The sequence below is a fragment of the Polypterus senegalus genome, unplaced genomic scaffold (assembly GCF_016835505.1).
Source record: "Polypterus senegalus isolate Bchr_013 unplaced genomic scaffold, ASM1683550v1 scaffold_572, whole genome shotgun sequence".
In the NCBI taxonomy this organism is placed as follows: Eukaryota; Metazoa; Chordata; class Cladistia; order Polypteriformes; family Polypteridae; genus Polypterus; species Polypterus senegalus.
The window spans coordinates 23,583-45,299 of NW_024382975.1; the positions used below are offsets into that span (position 1 = coordinate 23,583).

General features: G+C 36.4%; 1 protein-coding gene across 1 annotated transcript; it reads right to left on the bottom strand.

Annotated features, from left to right (window-relative positions):
* Positions 1 to 5,243: 5,243 nt before the first annotated feature.
* On the bottom strand, positions 5,244 to 21,450 carry LOC120521266 (rho guanine nucleotide exchange factor 19-like). Its single transcript, XM_039743003.1, has 4 exons — positions 20,520 to 21,450; positions 8,366 to 8,526; positions 6,295 to 6,444; positions 5,244 to 5,673 (listed from the first exon to the last, which is right to left on the bottom strand). The coding sequence occupies exons 1-4, from the start codon at positions 21,318 to 21,320 to the stop codon at positions 5,523 to 5,525; spliced, it is 1,263 nt and encodes a 420-aa protein (XP_039598937.1). The 5' UTR covers positions 21,321 to 21,450; the 3' UTR covers positions 5,244 to 5,522.
* Positions 21,451 to 21,717: the final 267 nt, after the last annotated feature.

Genomic DNA, 21,717 nt, shown 5'->3' on the forward strand with positions numbered 1-21,717 from the left:
GACTATGTCTCCCGGCTGGCCTGGGAACTCCTTGGGATTCTCCCGGAAGAGCTGGAAGAAGTGGCTGGGGAGAGGGAAGTCTGGGCTTCTCTGCTTAAGCTGCTACCCCCGCGACCCGACCTCGGATAAGCGGAAGAGGATGGATGGATGGATGGAACTACACAAGGTATCCATTTCAAATGCAATGTACGTGCAGTACATATTATGGATGGTAGCACATCTTCTTGATTTACATGAAGAATTAGAAAACCATTGAAACTGCTGTTATAACTGGCTTAAGTAAACTTCTTGCATGATTATACATGACCAACACTATTCACAGCAATAACACTATCTGCAGCATCTACAAACTGGACTAGTTTATCTCAAAATTGTCTCCCACTTACACTGTCACCATAACAAAGAGGTCAGGGATGAATACAAAGAGTTGCAAGGACTAGCTATCATACAAGAATTTGTGGTACAGATAAACTTGGACATTAGGATTAGCACGTTACCATCTTTTATAGACAAGAAATGAGGACTCACAATTTCACGTAACCACTACTGTATTATACATGTCTGTCAACAGTTGTGCCAATCTGTTAACAATATGGCTACAGCCAAGCAACAGAACAGAAAACAACAACTATGTAGAGCTGCCCCCTTCCTATACGCACTATGCATGGGGCCCAGAAACAAAGGGCCAATGGGGGTTTGGTGAGGCCGCCTTATGGTGTTATTGTTGCTTCTCAATTAAACATACTTGAGAGTTACCTGTTATGATAACTTTCCATTAATTAACACAGATTGGTTTAGGTCAACACCAATCAAAAGCACAGAAAAGATAAAAAAAAAAACTAAAGTATAAAAAAGTAGCTCCCCTTGCACTTTTAGGTGTGTGTAGAACTCTAAATATGTCTAATTTCCAGTAAGTTAGTTAGCCACTGCACTAAAGCTAGTGATTTACTGGAGTGACAAAGGAGTAGCAATAGTATTATGAGTAACAGTTTTGATATAAAGTGTTTAACAGATATTATCTGATGTTACAATGCCTAGCTGACACATGGCTGAGGATTATTTATTGCCACCATATAGAATTACGAACCTACACACATGGTTAATGTCTGCTAATGTTGGATGGCATATTAAGCAGTCTGTGGGTTGTTGTACTGAGGCCACATTAGTACATTTCTAAAACACAAGCTTTCTTACTTACTAGATAGTTACTGGCTGAAACATGGAAAAGCACCACACAAGCAACTTTGAAATAATAAAATACCTATTAGTTCGGGTTTACTACAATAGTTGGTTAATTTTATTGGTAGCTAAAATTACTGATTCAGTTAATGTCTTATTGATATCTGACATCATTGGAAGTATAAGATTAAGTTTACATAAATTCTGAAATTTTAGATAAGTTTTTGTAATTAATTCATATGCTCATTTTTTAAATATCTACAGCAAATATTCAACTTCGCTTTCACCCGGTATTTACTGGATTACGTAAGTTTATTAAGCATGTTCAGCAGTAGTATTAGTAGTTTTAATTATATTTATAGTAACAGTTGTAGTAGTAATACAATTTTTGCTTTTGTTGTGTCAAAAAAAACAAAGTTATAGTTAAGTTGGTGATTTATCTATACTAATAAAAGGCAAAGCCCTCACTCACTCACTCACTCACTCACTCACTCATCACTAATTCTCCAACTTCCCGTGTGGGTGGAAGGCTGAAATTTGGCAGGTTCATTCCTTACAGCTTCCTTACAAAAGTTGGGCAGGTTTTATATCGAAATTCTACGCGTAATGGTCATAACTGGAAGCAGTTTTTCTCCATTTACATTTTAGTGCCTGCCCATATAAGGCCGTCCGTCAGCGGCAATCCAATAGCAAACTGCCACGGGTAAATATTCACGGGTGAAGGACTGTGCTTATGGAGAGGAAGATGAGATGGTCAGGGTGGTGTTTGACAAACTCAGCAAAACTGCGAGAGAAAGTTTTAAGTGCCAGGACTAAGGTAACATTAAATACAGCCATGGACATAGCACGAGATGGCACCAGCACAGCTGGGAACCTTCGATGCATGTACACCGAGTGGCTCACGTGAACTGACGCAGTGCACAGATAAAAGGCAACAGTTCCAAAGAGCGCTGAACAAAAACCGAATTACACAATTGAAAAGGCAGCAAAAAATATGAAGCGTCTGATAAGCATATTCATAAATCCAGCTACTGCGGAAACAAAGCACACGGTGGAAAAGTCAATGTCCCGCTAAAGGAAGACAGTGTAAAAAACCTGTGCATGCAGTGTGTCAGGTCTCAGATAAAGAAGAAGACGAGCTGTTTATTGATGCAGTAAGAAACGAATCGATGAATGAAACCTGTCATCTTTACAACAATTGACAAACACGGAATGTAACTTGAACACAACACATCCTACAAATACGAACCTGATTGAAAGAAATAATGATAATCAAATCCTTGATGACAGCAACACTCAGTAACACTCACAAAACAAATACTGTATATTGACAGTCATGTTACGTTATTTTTAAAATGTTCCCTTTTCTTTTCTACCTTTTTAACACACTACTTCTCCGCTGCGATACGGGTATATATATATATATATATATATATATATATATATATATATATATATATATGTATATATATATATATATCCCGCTTCTACATACTCGAATAATGGATACTTTATTCGCCATCAATGATTGTTTTGGTAAAGCCATACTCAGTGTATTCATTAGATGAACGGTAAAAAAGTAAGAGCGAGGGGAGGATGACTCATTGAGGCATGCAGGCTGTAGTGCACGTCAACTCTATCTGAATTGCGCGATCACATTTGAAAAAACATATCTTTTCAAGTTATATTTAGTCCATATGTGTCAAACTCAAGGGCCGCGGGCCACATCCGGCCCGGCGTGTAATTATATCCGGCCCGCGAGATCATTTTATATACTGTATTATTGTTATTAAAGCCCGGGTATATGAAGCGCTGGTAACACAATAAACTACAGATCCCATAATGCAGCGCTTCAGCTGCCTTGCATCAGGGTAACCTGAATGCAATTCAGAAGATACAGAAAACAGCATAATTAAATAAGAATCTGACACTTCAGCGGACGTTTTAACCCGTGCACAATCACAAAGTGATTTCAAGTGAAGCTGCTTTATGGGAGACACAAATGCACCAGTTCACCTTGCCCCACTTTCCCTGTTGCCAAGTACTGTTAAACCAAGTCGTCACTACGGTGTTCCCAAATACGCACTTTGCTGATAAACTGAGCGCACTGCGCACTGAGTTTGCACGGCGCTTTGGTGACTTTGAAGAACAAAAAAAGTCCGTCTACATGCGGCTCGAACCTTGTGCATGTTTGGTAGCACATATCTGTGTGAGAAGCTCTTCTCAGTGATAAAGACTAACAAAACAGCACACAGGGGTCACCTCACTGATGAGCACCTGCAATCCATCCTGAGAATCTCCACAACACAGAACCTCACACCAAACAGAAACGAACTTGTGGCCAAAATAAGATGCCAGGCGTCCAGCTCTAAAATGACATATGAGCAAAGACAACTGAATGATTTGTTTTGTTATTGCACGTAAGAGCGGGAGTCAACCGTTTTAACAAACAGCGTATTGCACTGATACGAAATAGCTGTGTGTGTATATATGTAGATATGTATGTATATGTATATATATGTTTATATATGTGTGTGTGTATATATGTATATATATATATATATATTTATTTGTGTGTATATATGTGTGTGTATGTATGTATATGTGTGTATATATGTGTGTGTATATATGTAGATATATATGTATGTATATATGTGTATATGTATAGATATGTATATATATATATATATATATATATATATATATATATGTTTATGTGTGTGTGTGTAAATATATATATATATGACAACAACACTCATCACTCACAACAGTGACAAAACAATTACATTGACAATCAGGTTACGTTATTTTCAAAATGTTTCCTTTTCTTTTCATTGCTTCTTTAACACACTACTTCTCCGCTGCGAAGCGCGGGTATTTTGCTAGTTATGTATATATCTCTCTATTATGATAAAAAAATCCTGGAACGAGACAAGAGTTTTTAGCCTGAGAAGAGATGTGACTTTTTCGGAGAGATACTTTCACGTCCCACGAAACAAGACATTGTGCCAAGAGATTTAACCACGCCCGGGGCCGGAAATAAAACAAAGAGTAGATGACAAAGTAGAACATCGTAAAGATTTCAAAAATGTTGGCACGATACACATGCAGAGCAGGTTAGAGGTAATGAAGTACTAAAATTCAAGTTTCAAAAAAAAAGATGACAGTAAAGATCGTATTAGCGCAAACAAACAGAAATTATTACTCGGTGAAATAACGGAGCAGCAAAAAGAGATTGAATATATTGTTTGGATTTAAACTTTAAGTCAGAAACTTGTAGATCGTCTAATTCCTGTTGCCATCAGGGAAAGGTAGTGTTTCTTCCCAGTGAAGAGGCGTATCTACGAGAATTAAAAGATTTGTTGTTTGGTGAAAGTGAAATCCACATACGCGAACGGCAGAGACGTGAAGTGGCTGGCACGTAGCGCTGGTCAGGGAGGTTGGCGAGCGAAGCAAGCAGGGGGCAAAGCCCCCTAGTTTGTTGTTCAAATTAAAGCGATCATAAAATATACTAATGTAGTAGATTCAGGGAGGGGGGGTTGGGGACCCAAGAAGAAGGTTCCACTCACAGTAGATTAGCCAAAAGTTGTACTCAAGTAAGAGTAGCATTATTTCAAAATAATATTACTCAAGTAGAAGTAAAAAGTAGTCATCAAAAAAGTTACTCAAGAAAGAGTAAAAAAAGTACTTGGTGAAAAGACTACTCAAGTACTGAGTAACTGTTTCAACATAAATGATTTATTCTTTAGAAATGTTGCAATAAGACAGACAAAAATATAAAATAATGTGCAAATTCTGCTATTTCCAAATAATAAAATAAAAAATGAGTAAAAATAAATAACATCTTTACAAAATAATGATGCACAAATAACACAAAGTTCCAAATCTCAGTTTTTCACAACAAAGCATTTGAAGCAAATACCTACAGTAGGTAACATGTATGTTTGAACAGTGCAAACTACTTACAGTGACAAGATATACAGTACACTGACAGTATAATACTGCATATTCACTTGCCCTCCAAATAGCACAGCTGATAGAAAATAACATTAGAACAAGGCAGCTTGAGCATGTACAACAAGTCTCACTTTACCTTAACTGGCCAGTCGCGGATACTGTAGTTAACACAGACTGCTCAGCCAATCGGATCACAACAGGCCTGCATACATATCTTATTGAAACTCTGGGAATTGGGGCAAATGTTGAGGATATTTGATGAACTAAAAACTGAGTCTTGTGGGATTCATCTTTCACACAGAAAACCCTCTAATCATGCAGTGTCCTTTAGCTGGCTCAAACTAATAAAACAGCATTTAGTTATTACCCAAGGTCAGATTATAGATTTACTTCTTAAGTAGGCATACCTCCACCAGTATTTTTATACGGGTGATTCTCTGGAATGGTAAAACCAAAAACGACTTCAGGGGCAGACGATTACACTTTGGGTCCTGCTGAAGGTGAGAGAGTATCTCCACAAACTGAGGATTCTCTTTACTGATGTCCAAAAAGAAAAAAAAGTAAACAAATATATTGAAATGCAATTTCTTTTGTTGTATTAACAATATGTAATCTTATGAAAGAGATGGAATACTTTGACCACTACATATTTTTAATGACTGATACAATGGTTAAAGTTGAGCTTACTGCATGATAAAACACAATTATTTATGGAAATTTCTTTTTGTAATCTTTGCTTATTTGTCTTAAAAGTTTAAAAGTTAGTCTCCTATTGGACACCTAATGTTGTTCACATAATAAACTATTATCCAACAAAATCTATCTGGTTTAATTTGATTTAATTCTGACCATGTTACTTCCCAATGTAAGCACTCTAAAAGGTATGTGAAGTAAAAGAAAAATATTGTATACAATACCTATAGTATATATACTATACACATTTACAGTGTGTGTATATACATATATATATATATATTATATATATACACATATATACATATATATATATATATATACACACACACACACTGTATAAAGATGAAGAGCTTCACAATATTTATTCATAGTGTCAGTTTATAGCAGCATAGTATCATTTGTCAATTCGTGACTTAAAACAAAACCCTATACTGCAAGTTTAGATTTCTCATTATCATTTACCTTAGGTTATGCAGCGTCTGCTCTTGGTAGAGCATATTCCGAATATAGTCAACATAGGCAGAAAAGTTATTCCTAGCATGATGCAGAATGACATCACAGATGTCACAGAACAAATTTCCTTCCAGTTTTTCCTTTAGGTCCTCCAGAAACCTAAAGATGGAATCAGCATAAAGAAAACAACTTTAAGAATACGGATGTGCTTTTTAGCCATACAGAGAAAAAAACTGTAGGTTCAGACCGTGTTTGAGACTTCAGAATGACTGAAACATAAATATTTCTCTGATATTGAAGAAATTAAATGCAGTACATATACTGTAGATAATCATAGAAATAACTTCTCTGAAAAATATATTTTGAAGACATTAATTAGAAATATATTAATAGTTATCTAATTTTACTTATATATTAGCATACTGTATTAGGGTGACATTAAGAATAAATTAAAAGTAATAAAGACATTTGGATTTCTCTATAAATACTGAGGTGGGAGGACAAGAGAAAATATCAAAATTGAATAGTGTGGTTTCATACAATTCCATCTCTGTGAACAGAAATACAACTAGACCTGCATTTTGGGACAGAGCCAATAGCATCATGTATCACTTTATTGAATTTCAAACTGGGAAGGGTTGTCCTTCATATTTCAGACCATCACAGATTTATTATAGACTTGGCCAATTAGTATTTATATATATTTTTTAATACAAAAGTAATTTGTATATATCTTGAATTGACCAACACAATTTATATTATATGCCACTTTTCTTTATAGAACAACATTCTGCAATGCTGTACACGTTGGTGGCCATGCTACTATATGGCTTTCTGTGATTTAGGCCTAACAAGCTACAAGCCATGGCTGAGTCATATTGTGTGAATGTCTGTGAAAAAAGCAACTAATATATGAGGAGAAAAAAATTAATAAGACATACATTTTCATGAATTAACAAAATGCATTTCAATTTTGGAAGCCTATTTCAATTTAGACTGTAGTTTCAGTAATCAGAAATTTAGAATGTAGAGGAAGTTACCCATGGAAGACCTATCAGATCTACAGACACAGTCCATCAACAACCAAGCTCTAATTACCTGAGTCAGCTAAAAGGCAGTATATCTCCACAACAAAAGCTAGCAAATGGTGGAGTACATCATACTGTAGATGAGCTGTGGCAAAATAATAATCATTCTACAAAATAATTTCAGCACTTAACCTACATCACACATTTAAGAAAAAGTAATGTTAAAAATCAATCTTCTCTATCACATTGTGTCATGTAGGCTCCCTATAATGTAAATATGTAAATGTTCAAAATTTTAAAGTACATACAGGTGCTGAGTCATAACACTGTTCTTTACATATGTAAAGAATACTTGTTATATTATGATTTAATAAACTTAACATGTTGACCTACAAAAATTTCATGAATATATATATATAACTGATAAATGGGTTGTTTTTGGGCTGTGGAGAATGATTATTAATTATCCTTAGAATGTGTGTGGTTTATTGGTATTTTACTTTTTACCAGATTCCAAGAAACCTACATTATTACAGCAATACTCATAGTTTTTTGCGTTAGCTTAAAGGATACATGGGCGGCATATTCATTACTTTTTCCTTATGATGGAATACATTTATGCAAAGTATAGCTTTTGGAACATTTTGGTACATTAAACATCCATGTAGTCACTGCCATAGGGACCTCAAAATTAACCTGAATGAAGCATAGCTACACTTATAAAATAAACCCACATTCACAACAAGAAAATTGTCATTCACTATTTTAAAAGATTTTCTTTGTACTGAGGTAGGAAACCATATCACTATGAACATGCAAATATATATTTGTATATTGGTTATACAACTACACCAGGCACAAAGTCCAATGTTACAGAAAAAAATTACTTAATTTTAGCATTAGGCAAAGCACACTTTGAGGATGCAAAAACCTTTAAATTGCTCTATTCATTAAAGTCCAGCAGCAACATGGCTTCCTTGGTAAGCAAATTACATTGTGAACCTATTTAGACTGGCTTGGAAAATGAACAGAATACTTGTTGTATTGCTTACAAAGAGCTGATTTCCTTGATCTTGCCGATACTGGAGAAAAGTGATTTTCTGTCCCTGGGCCCAAGGGCAATGTCAAGGTCTGGCGAATGCATGAAGTGATCCACAGCCACTGTAAGGCTGTCAAGGTATGACTGCTCAGAGGTTACTACTTCATACATGCTCTGAAGCAGAGAACAAAGCCTTGGTTAGGAACAAATGTGAAACAAACATAATGACATAAGAAATATGACAAATAAAAGACCATTTAATCTAGTTACATTATCCTAATATCTGATCCAGATACTTTTAACAAGTTGTCAAAGTTTCCTCTTCAACTATACGACTTGACAGTTTGTTTCAGAGTTTCTCAACTTTTTTTATGACAAAGTGCTTCTTGGCTTCATTCTTAAATATACTTCCCCCTAATTTCTACCCAATTCCTTAAGTACAGTACATGCTTTGCTATTTATCACAAAGAAATCTGTTGAACCAACCATATACAATACCTTTCAACATTCTCAAGACTTAAACTAGGTCCACCCACAGTCTGTTCAATTCCCTGGGCCTATCAGAATAAAGTCCCTGAATAAAGTAGAATCCTGAAAAGGCTTGCAGAAGCATTCTCATCTGATCCACTCATACTAGACTTCATAGTAATTCTTTTTCATAAGTTCATGCATCTCACAGCTTAATATCTCGAAATGAATATTTGATGGATATCTAAGTAAATTTTGTTACACTGGTTGGGAGCTACTGAGGAATGGCGATGTACTGTTGTCATATTGATTATTTGTAATAATGTCTTATTTTTATGAGCTTCTCCGTGTCAAATTTCATGTCAATGATTTTGTGATCTCAAATGGTCTACTTTAAATTTCATACTTGTTGAAAAGAATTGCTGTTTAAAATTACCAATAATATAAAGAGAATGTATATTATTTACCTTTTTGATTCACAGTCATAAAATTTGCTGAAGCTAATACAAATCCCTATATAATACTTCCATCACTACTGTTGTATACTGCTATATAAATGAAGGAGAGTGATTCACGTATTTCACAGATGGTAAGGTTTTCAGAAAATTTAGCCTATTTAAAAAATGCATGTTGAACTATAGCGATGTCATGTAAATTGTTATATAAGGTACCAATCATGTCACGTCACTATAGAACATTATTTTACCAGACACATTTCCCTGGCATAGACATCAGAAATATCAGTGTTTTTTGTGTCAAGGGTATGGATTTTTCAATTTTACTGTGTATTAGCATAGCAATGTCATGCAGCACCAAGTTAAATGATATACAAAGGCTACTCACTTCTTATACTGTAGAGTTTTGGAGTTTAATGGCAGGGATTTTAATCCAATTTATTTTCTGTGCAAACTAACCAACACATCCAAGTCTTCATTGTTGTGTTTATAATTTTAAGTACTGGGGGGTTTGCCCCCTTCTCGTTTGACTTGCCAACCCCTGGGTCGGCACTACACGCAGCCACTCTGCAGTTCTGCAACTCACATATGGGGATGTGGATGTACAATTTAAACAAATTGTTATTTTCATGGAAATTGTTACATACAGTGGTGTGAAAAACTATTTGCCCCCTTCCTGATTTCTTATTCTTTTGCATGTTTGTCACACAAAATGTTTCTGATCATCAAACACATTTAACCATTAGTCAAATATAACACAAGTAAACACAAAATTCAGTTTTTAAATGATGGTTTTTATTATTTAGGGAGAAAAAAAAATCCAAACCTACATGGCCCTGTGTGGAAAAGTAATTGCCCCCTTGTTAAAAATAACCTAACTGTGGTGTATCACACCTGAGTTCAATTTCCGTAGCCACCCCCAGGCCTGCTTACTGCCACACCTGTTTCAATCAAGAAATCACTTAAATAGATGCTGCCTGACACAGAGAAGTAGACCAAAAGTACCTCAAAAGCTAGACATCATGCCAAGATCCAAAGAAATTCAGGAACAAATGAGAACAGAAGTAATTGAGATCTATCAGTCTGGTAAAGGTTATAAAGCCATTTCTAAAGCTTTGGGACTCCAGCGAACCACAGTGAGAGCCATTATCCACAAATGGCAAAAACATGGAACAGTGGTGAACCTTCCCAGGAGTGGCCGGCCGACCAAAATTACCCCAAGAGCGCAGAGACGACTCATCCGAGAGGTCACAAAACACCCCAGGACAACATCTAAAGAACTGCAGGCCTCACTTTCCTCAATTAAGGTCAGTGTTCACGACTCCACCATAAGAAAGAGACTGTGCAAAAACGGCCTGCATGGCAGATTTCCAAGACGCAAACCACTGTTAAGCAAAAAGAACATTAGGGCTCGTCTCAATTTTGCTAAGAAACATCTCAATGATTGCCAAGACTTTTGGGCAAATACCTTGTGGACTGATGAGACAAAAGTTGAACTTTTGGAAGGCAAATGTCCGTTACATCTGGCGAAAAGGAACACAGCATTTCAGAAAAAGAACATCATACCAACAGTAAAATATGGTGGTGGTAGTGTGATGGTCTGGGCTTGTTTTGCTGCTTCAGGACCTGGAAGGCTTGCTGTGATAGATGGAACCATGAATTCTGCTGTCTACCAAAAAATCCTGAAGGAGAATGTCCGGCCATCTGTTCGTCAGCTCAAGCTGAAGTGATCTTGGGTGTTGCAACAGGACAATGACCCAAAACACACCAGCAAATCCACCTCTGAATGGCAGAAGAAAAACAAAATGAAGACTTTGGAGTGGCCTAGTCAAAGTCCTGACCTGAATCCAATTGAGATACTATGGCATGACCTTAAAAAGGCGGTTCATGCTAGAAAACCCTCAAATAAAGCTGAATTACAACAATTCTGCAAAGATGAGTGGGCCAAAATTCCTCCAGAGCGCTGTAAAAGACGTATTGTAAGTTATCACAAACGGTTGATTGCAGTTTGCAGTTATCGCTTCTAAGGGTGGCCCAACCAGTTATTAGGTTCAGGGGGCAATTACTTTTTCACACAGGGCCATGTAGGTTTGGATTTTTTCTCCTAAATAATAAAATAATAAGAAATCAGGAAGGGGGCAAATAGTTTTCACACCACTGTATGCATAATAGAACTAACTATTTTACATTACAGCGAGTAATTACCCATATTAAAAAATAGTAAAACATAATAATTTGAATTTAAATTATGTTACATGTTGCGCTAAGAGTTATTCGTTGCGTTTTTACGATTTTGTTCTGTCTGGATTTGAGATTAACACACAAATACTTTTTAAACTTGCAATTTTCCTGTTGAACTTCAGTAAAAACAATTATTTTAATTAAATTTTCGTCAATATCACATTGAATTTTGATTCTGTGGACTTGCATCGTGACAACGCAACGTATAACTGCCCGTGAGTGAATATCGTTTCTTTCCTTCTAATAAATAAATCGACTTGTTCAAATGTTTGTCTCTGTGGTTTCTTAATTGGCTTTGCAAAAGTTATTCTAAATGGGAAACGTTTTAATACAAATGGCATATCAAGATCTCCCTTTGTGTCTAATATTATCCAACGGGAGATGTACTACATTACCTTATTTGGATACATCCTTCTTTCAATAGTAACTAGCAAAATACCCGCGCTTCGCAGCGGAGAAGTAGTGTGTTAAAGAAGTAATGAAAAAGAAAAGGAAACATTTTGAAAATAACGCAACATGATTGTCAATGTAATTGTTTTGTCACTGTTGTGAGTGATGAGTGTTGCTGTCATATATATATATATATATATATATATATATATATATATATATATATATATACACACACACACACATACACTCTTTGGGGTGTGAGCAACTGTTGCTGGGTGTGCTAGAATCCATCAAGGAAGAAAAATGAAAAGCATTATTTGTAAAAAATCTTAATTTATTTATCCATTCCTAAATAATTAAATAGGCAGGCTATTTTGTATCAGTGAAATACGCTGCTTGTTAAAACGGATGACTCACGCTCTTACGTGCAAGTCTGTGTGGATATTATGAACTATCGTATCTGTTCAAGTTGTATTTAAATTTTAAATAGAAGGAATTTTTATTTAGTCGACAGAAATATCTTTGGTAGGATTTTTAAGTTAAATGTAGGCATCATTGCATAAATTTTTCTTCACTATAGAAATGTAAAGAGTAAATTTGCATTACATTCCAACCAAAGATATTTGTGTCGACTAAATAGAACTTGAAAAGATATATTTTTTTGAATGTGATCGCGCAATTCAGATCGAGTGGACGCGCACTACATCGAGCCCGCGTGCTATTGTGGTTTTGCCTGCGTGCCTCAATAAGTCACCCTCCCCTCGCTCTTACTTTTTACCGTTCATCTAATGATTACACCGAGTATGACTTTACCAAAACGATCATTGATGGCAAATAAAGTATCCATTATTCATAAAGCTTCAATTGGTGATCTGTCTTTCTGCGTTAACCGCATATTTTTTCATACGTCTCAAACCAAGGGGATGCGAGGGTAAAATAAATCAGGAAGCGCTGATATATATGTATGTGTGTATATATATATATGTATGTATATATATATACATATATTGAAATAGTTTTACTGTGAAATAATGCAAAGAGTACGCGACACGTGTTTCGCCGTACTTTTGGGGTCATCAGGTGTACATACACAGTGCACCCCCTCTCGGGAATCGAACCTCGGTCGTCGGCGCTAGAGGCAAAGCCTCTTCCATTGCGCCACGGTGTGTTGTTTGTCTATTTGAGAGTATGTAGATCGGGGTATATATACCCGCGCTTCGCAGCGGAGAAGTAGTGCGTTAAAGAAGTTATGAAAAAGAAAAGGGAACATTTTACAAATAACGTAACACGATTGTCAATATACAGTAATTGTTTTGTGAGTGTTATGAGTGTTGCTGTCATCAAGGATTTGATTATCATTATTTCTTTCAATCAGGTTCGTATTTGTAGGATGTGTTGTGTTCAAGTTACATTCCGTGTTTGTCAATCGTTGTAAAGATAACAGGTTTCATTCATCGATTTGTTTCTTACTGCATCAATAAACAGCTCGTCTTCCTCTTTATCTGAGACGTGACACACTTCATGCACAGGTTTTTTTTTTGTTTTTTTAACACTGTCTTCCTTTAGCGGGACATTGACTTTTTCCACCGTGTGCTTCGTTTCCGCAGTAGCTGCACTTATGAATATGTTTGTATGTGTCACACACTTCATATTTTTTTGCTTCCTTCTCAATTGTGTAATTCGTTTTTTGTTCAGCACTCTTTGGAACTGTTGCTTCTTGTCTGTGCACTGTGTCAGTTCACGTGAGCCGCTCGGTGTACATGCATCGAAGGTTCCCAGCTGTGCTGGTGCCATCTCGTGCGATGTCCACGGCTGTATTTAATGTTAGCGAAGACCCGGCACTTAAAAGTTTCTCTCGCAGTTTCGCGGAGTTTGTGCCAAACACCACCCTGACCATCTTATCTTCGTCTGCACAGTCCTTCAACCGTGAATATTTAGCGGCAGTGTTTCTATTGGATTGCCGCTGACGGATGGCCTTATATGGGCAGGCACTAAATTACTTGGGAGGCGTAACTCCGCCTCCCACGGGCATTGGCAGAAGTCTATTATAGTATATGGACGAAAAAATAGGTTCCAGTTATGACCATTACACATAGAATTTTGAAATGAAACCTGCCCAACTGTTACAAGTAAGCTGTAAGGAATGAGCCTGCCAAATTTCAGCCTTCTACCTAGACGGGAAGTTGGAGAATTAGTGATGAGTGAGTGAGTGAGTGAGTGAGAGCTTTGCCTTTTATTAGTATAGATTCGGGCATTGGAAGACCGTACGGTGTTAACAGTTGTAGATATTCTTCGGGATATTGCTGTTTTCATCTTCCACATGATCCCCACCAACTGTTTCAGCATAGTCTATTGATACGCATTTAACCAATTTGCCGTGTAACTGTGCGACATTTTTGTGTTAATTTGTTTGACTTCATTGTTTCTTGGTGCTAGGATTGCCCGTGTACTCATTTCTTCTGTTGATAACCATTCGGGATGAAATTCTTCAATAATACTTGGATATAAAAGTCTTCTTTAACTGGGAATTTAAAGTGAGGAAAACATAAAAATTTATAAGAGCTAAGAGAGCAGGAACTGTGTCTGTCAAAAGCATTCACACAAATGAAAGGGCTGTGTGTGTGGCTGAATATGGTTGAGAAGTGGGTGGGACTTGAAAAAAAATCGCATGGCCAAAGTCTTGTCTAACGGGACTTGAAATTATCTATACTAATAAAAGGCAAAGCCCTCACTGACTCACTCACTCACTAATTCTCCAACTTCCCGTGTAGGTAGAAGGCTGAAATTTGGCAGGCTCATTCCCAACAGCTTACTTACAAAAGTTGGGCAGGTTTCATTTCGAAATTCTACTTGTAATGGTCATAACTGGAAGCTATTTTTCTACATATACTGTAATGGAGTTGAGCTCGAAAGCCGTGGGGGGCGGAGTTTCGTGTGACATCATCACGCCTCCCACGTAATCACGTGAACTGACTGTCAACGCAGTACGTAGAAAACCAGGAAGAGCTCCAAAAAGCGCTGAAGAAAACATGCATTATATAATTCAGAAGGCAACAAAACAATAAGAAGCGAGCGAGTGACATATACAACCATATTCATGAGTGCTGCTACTTCGGAAACAAGGCACGGTGTAAACCTAAACTTTAAATTAAGTTCATAGACAGGCTGCCGCTGGCGTTTGTCATGCCCACGGGTAATGCGAGATACAAGTTTAATGAGAGGACGCAGGATATAAACGAGAGTTTTGATCACTTTGTAACTAAGTTAAAATTGCAGGTGAGGTGCTGTGTTTATTTAAGTTCCGAGAGACTGTGTTTGTGGGGGATTGACAGTTAAGGCGGGTGGGGGAGTCGCATCATCATCTCCCCTCCCATTTATCTCATTTCGCTCTGAGCTGCGCTACGCAGCTAACGCAGTGTTACGACTTTGTGACGCTGCCACCAGATACTCGCAGAGAAATCCACAAGTTAATACACATGCTGTGTCTAGAGTTTCTCCACACTGAATCCTCCAGGCACTGCTTACAAAAGGTTACATTGACAATCGTGTTATTTTTAAAGTAGTTCCTTTACTTAGCACAAGCACAGCTGAGAAGCTTCGATGCATGTGCTCCATAACGCATTAAAAATCACGCATTTAATCATAAGCAAAGGGGAACTTCTGTCAATGCATGATTTCCTGGTAAACCGATTACATTGATCAGCGCTTCACGATTCATTTTAGCCTCGCACCCCCTTGGTTTGAGAAGAAGTATGAAAAAATATGAGGTTAACACAGAAAAAAAGATCACCAATTGAAGCTTTATGAATAATCGATTCGCCATCAATAATTGTTTTGGTAAAGCCATACTCAGTGTTATCCTCCTTCCATTTTATAATTTTTCCGCCACTAGCCATGATTAAATGAACGGTAAAAAATTAAGAGAGAAGCGAGGGTGATTTATTCAGGCAGGCAGGCAGGCAGGCGACAGCTCAATAGCTCAAATTTGGAAACAAGTAGCTTCTATTTAGTCATCAGAAATATCTTTGTTTGGAATGGAAGTTGAATTTAGTCTTTAAATTTCTATGGTAAAGAAAAAGTTATGCAATGATGAATACATTTAACTATATAAAGTCAAAATTTGTATATATAAAGTCATTCGCGAATATATAAAGTCAAAACTTGATTATATAAAGTCAGCATCAGAATATATAAAGTCAGCGCTGGAATCTATAAAGTCAAATCTTGAATATATAAAGTCAGCGTCGGAATATACAAAGTCAGTGCTGGAATATCCATCCATTTCCCAACACGTTGAATCCGACCACAGGGGCACGGGGGTCTGCTGGAGACAATCCCAGCCAACACTGGGCGCAAGGCAGGGACCAATCCCTGGGCAGGGCACATGCATCATTTTCAAAACATTAACCGAACAGTGTTTTTTTAATTTATTTTTCTGAATACGTTTTTGTTAACTTAGTTCAGTTCAGAGTAGTTTCAATCAATAGATTTTGACTTTCACTTTATGTATTCAGGAGTGAGTTTATATACTCCGATGTTGACTTTATATAATCAGGAATGACTTTATAAATTCCAGCACTGACTTTATATATTCAGAAAAAAGTTTTGACTTTATGTATCCTGACGCTGACTTTATATATTCAAGTTTTGACTTTATATATTCACAAAATCAATTTATTTGCCTGTATGGCACCCCATAGTATATGTGTGTGTATATATGTACACACACATTATATATATATATATATATATATATATATATATATATATATATACACACAGTATATATATATATATATATATATATACACATATACACACAGTATATATATATATGCCAGCAACACTCATGACAATGACAAAATAATTACATTGTCAATCATGTTACGTTATTATTAAAATGTTTCCTTTTCTTTTTACTTCTCCAGCCAAACGCGGGTATTTTGATAGATATATAGATATATAGAGATAGAGATATATATATATATATATATATATATATATATATAGATATATATATATATATATATATATATATATATATATATATATAGATTATATATATATATATATATATATATATATATAGATTATATATATATCTATATCTATATATATCTATAGATTATATATATCTATATCTATATATCTATATATATATATATATATATATATATATATATATATATAGATTATATATATCTATATCTATATATCTATATATCTATATATATATATCTATATCTATATATAGATATAGATATATATCTATACTAATAAAAGGCAAAGCCCTCCCTCACTCACTCACTCACTCACTCACTCACTCACTCACTCACTCACTCATCACTAATTCTCCAACTTCCCGTGTGGGTGGAAGGCTGAAATTTGGCAGGTTCATTCCTTACAGCTTCCTTACAAAAGTTGGGCAGGTTTTATATCGAAATTCTACGCGTAATGGTCATAACTGGAAGCAGTTTTCTCCATTTACTGTAATGGAGATGAGCTTCAACGCCGTGGGGCGGAGTTTCGTGTGACATCATCACGCCTCCCACGTAATCACGCAGTACATAGAAAACCAGGAAGACCTCAAAAAGCGCTGAAGAAAACATGCATTATATAATTGAGAAGGCAGCTAAACAATAAGAAGCGAAGCGAGTGACATATACAACCATATTCATGAGTTCTGCTACTGAAACAAAGCACGATGTAAACCTACACTTTAAATTAAGTTCATAGACAGGCTGCGCTGGCGTTTGTAATTTAGTGCCTGCCCATATAAGGCCGTCCGTCAGCGGCAATCCAATAGCAAACTGCCACGGGTAAATATTCACGGGTGAAGGACTGTGCTTATGGAGAGGAAGATGAGATGGTCAGGGTGGTGTTTGACACAAACTCAGCAAACTGCGAGAGAAAGTTTTAAGTGCCAGGACTAAGGTAACATTAAATACAGCCATGGACATAGCACGAGATGGCACCAGCACAGCTGGGAACCTTCGATGCATGTACACCGAGTGGCTCACGTGAACTGACGCAGTGCACAGATAAAAGGCAACAGTTCCAAAGAGCGCTGAACAAAAACCGAATTACACAATTGAAAAGGCAGCAAAAAATATGAAGTCTCATACATACAAGCATATTCATAAATCCAACTACTGCGGAAACAAAGCACACGTTGGAAAAAGTCAATGTCCCGCTAAAGGAAGACAGTGTAAAAACCCGTGCATGCAGTGTGTCAGGTCTCAGATAAAGAAGAAGACGAGCTGTTTATTGATGCAGTAAGAAACGAATCGATGAATGAAACCTGTCATCTTTACAACGATTGACAAACACGGAATGTAACTTGAACACAACACATCCTACAAATACGAACCTGATTGAAAGAAATAATGATAATCAAATCCTTGATGACAGCAACACTCAGTAACACTCACAAAACAAATACTGTATATTGACAGTCATGTTACGCTATTTTTAAAATGTTCCCTTTTCTTTTCTAGCTTTTTAACACACTACTTCTCCGCTGCGATACGGGTATATATATATATGTATATATATATAACCCGATCTACATACTCGAATAATGGATACTTTATTCGCCATCAATGATTGTTTTGGTAAAGCCATACTCAGTGTATTCATTAGATGAACGGTAAAAAGTAAGGCAAGGGAGGATGACTTATTGAGGCATGCAGGCTGTAGTGCGTCAACTCTATCTGAATTGCGCGATCACATTTGAAAAATATATCTTTTCAAGTTCTATTTAGTCCATATGTGTCAAACTCAAGGGTCGGGCCACATCCGCCCGGTGTAATTATATCCGCCCGAGATCATTTTATATACTGTATTATTGTTATTAAAGCCCGGTATATGAAGCGCTGGTAACACAATAAACTACAGATCCCATAATGCAGCGCTTCAGCTGCCTTGCCAACACTTACGCGTTAATCAAGTCTACCTTAAGATGCTGCAAGTTATTGCGAAGCTAGCTCACACGATGCTGAAGAGAAAAGTTGATTCTGAAAATAGAGCCTTTAAAACCGATGGGAGGCTGAGTATATGTTTACTGAACCCGTGTGTCTCATTTGTGGAGCTAATGTGGCTGTAATTACAGAATTTAATCTAAGACGGCACTATAAAACAAAACATCAGGGTAACCTGAAAGACCTGAATGCAATGCAGAAGATACAGAAAGCAGAAGAATTAAATAAGAATCTGACACTTCAGCGGACGTTTTACCGTGCACAATCACAAAGTGATTTCAATTGAAGCTGCTTTTATGGGAGACACAACCACTTGCCCCACTTTCCCTATTGCCAAGTAATGTTAAACCAAGTCGTCACTACGGTGTTCCCAAACGCACTTTGCTGATAAACTGAGCGCACTGAGTTTGCACGGCGCTTTGGTGACTTTGAAGAACAAAAAGTCCGTCTACATGCGGCTCGAACCTTGTGCATGTTTGGTAGCACATATCTGTGTGAGAAGCTCTTCTCAGTGATAAAGACTAACAAAACAGCACACAGGAGTCGCCTCACTGATGAGCACCTGCAATCCATCCTGAGAATCTCCACAACACAGAACCTCACACCAAACAGAAACGAACCTGTGCCAAAAAGATGCCAGGCGTCCAGCTCTAAAATGACATATGAGCAAAGACAACTGAATGATTTGATTTGTTATTGCTGAAAGGAACACATTTTATTTATATTTCCAGGTTTTGTTATGCAGCATGTTCATATTTGAATTTGTATAATTTTGACAGGATATATTTTTATGGAGAGCAAAATCTTTTGGGATATTTAAAATCTAAGTTTATTTTTATAAAATATAAAATTACATAAGAGTAAAGAAATTTGAATGTTTGTTCTTTTAACGTTTACTTTATTTCTAACTTGTATAATTTAGACAGGATATATTTTTATGGAGAGCAAAATATTATAAGTTGTTTAAGGTTTGAGTTGATTTATTCAGGAATAATATTCCTGTCTGTTTTTACCATTCCTACCAAAGATATTTCTGTCGACTAAATAAAAATTCCTTCTATTTAAACTTTAAATAGAACTTGAACAAATACGATAGTTCATAATATCCAAGCAGACTTGCACGTAAGAGCGGGTGTCATCCGTTTTAACAAACAGCGTATTGCACTGATACGAAATAGCTGTGTGTGTATATATGTAGATATGTATGTATATGTATATATATGTTTATATATGTATGTGTGTATGTATATATATATATGTATTTGTGTGTATATATATGTGTGTGTATGTATATGTATGTGTATATGTATAGATATGTATATATATATGTTTGTGTGTGTGTAAAAATATATATATATATGACAACAACACTCATCACTCACAACAGTGACAAAACAATTACATTAACAATCATGTTACGTTATTTTTAAAATTTTTCCTTTTCTTTTTCAGAACTTCTTTAACACACTACTTCTCCGCTGCGAAGCGTGGGTATTCTGCTAGTCTCTTATAAAAGGAAACACTGAGACAAGACTTTTTCAAACAGAGAGACTTAATGGCAGTATTGAGATTTCTGTAACTGGTGTTAAGTGTTTTATAGTCACACCTATACCTAAAGAACTTTGCTTACCTCCTGTAGTAGAAGTTTTTGCTTGTCCAGATGATCTAGAACACCACTGTCCTGGACCACACTTCGATTCTGCCAATACTGCTGAAGAGGCCTCTTCTTGCCAGGTTGCCTCCGGATTACAAAGTTTGGAGATAAATCGTCGTCATCATCATCTCCATTTCCTTCACTTGGACAGCAGTCATTGATGGTACCATCAATTACCCTCTCTGTCTTAGGTAGGTGTTTTTTAGCCTTTATCTGTTTAGAACTCAAGCTTAACTCTGATATTTCTACAACACTGCTGTTTGAACATTGACTGTCTTTCAGTTCTTCCTCCAAATTTAATATTTGGTGTGGCTGGCATGTTAGATCTTCTGCCTCAACACAGTGATGACTGTCTTTCTTTTTCTGAACAGGTGATGCCATAAAGATATCATTTCTTGTATTGTCTTCTCTAATGGACAAGTGGGTCATGGTCTTGGTGTTACTGCATTCATCCTTTCCAGATTCCAAGAAAAGACCATCTTTCATAAACCCTATAGGAGATTTTGTTTTCTTGTTCCGAGATGGTGAAGTCAAAATAACATCATCCGTAGGCGAACGCTTTCCACCTATAAAACTTGCAAGACTTTCACAGGTGAGGAGTGATAACTTCCTGCTCTCTTTTTTAATAATTCCAGTATACTTCTTACCCTTGTTACTTGTATTCTGGTGATCTAAATGTACCCCAGGGAACTTCTCCTTTAGTTCTACTAAAACACTGTTGTGAGTGGTGCCGTCCAAGTCAGATTTCTGGTAGACATTCTCTTTGTTTTCTTTCATTGCTACTTCTTGCTTCTTACTATTGACTCCATATGATGGACTCTGATGAAAGGGTTTAGCAGCAAGCCAAGGAACTGGGATCAGTGGTTTTGAGATGTTGCTGGGCGAGTAATCTTCTCTAAATTGTTCTGTCTCTATGGATCAATCAAAATAGTTGTTTTCATTTAACAATAGTATCTTTGAAAGAAAAATATTACAGTAATCCCTCCTCGATCGCGGGGGTTGCGTTCCAGACCCTCCCGCGATAGGTGAAAATCCACAAAGTAGAAACCATATGTTTGTATGGTTATTTTAATATATTTTAAGCCCTTATAAAAACTCTCCCACACTGTTAACATTATTAGAGCCCTCTAGACATGAAATAACACCCTTTAGTCAAAAGTTTAAACTGTGCTCC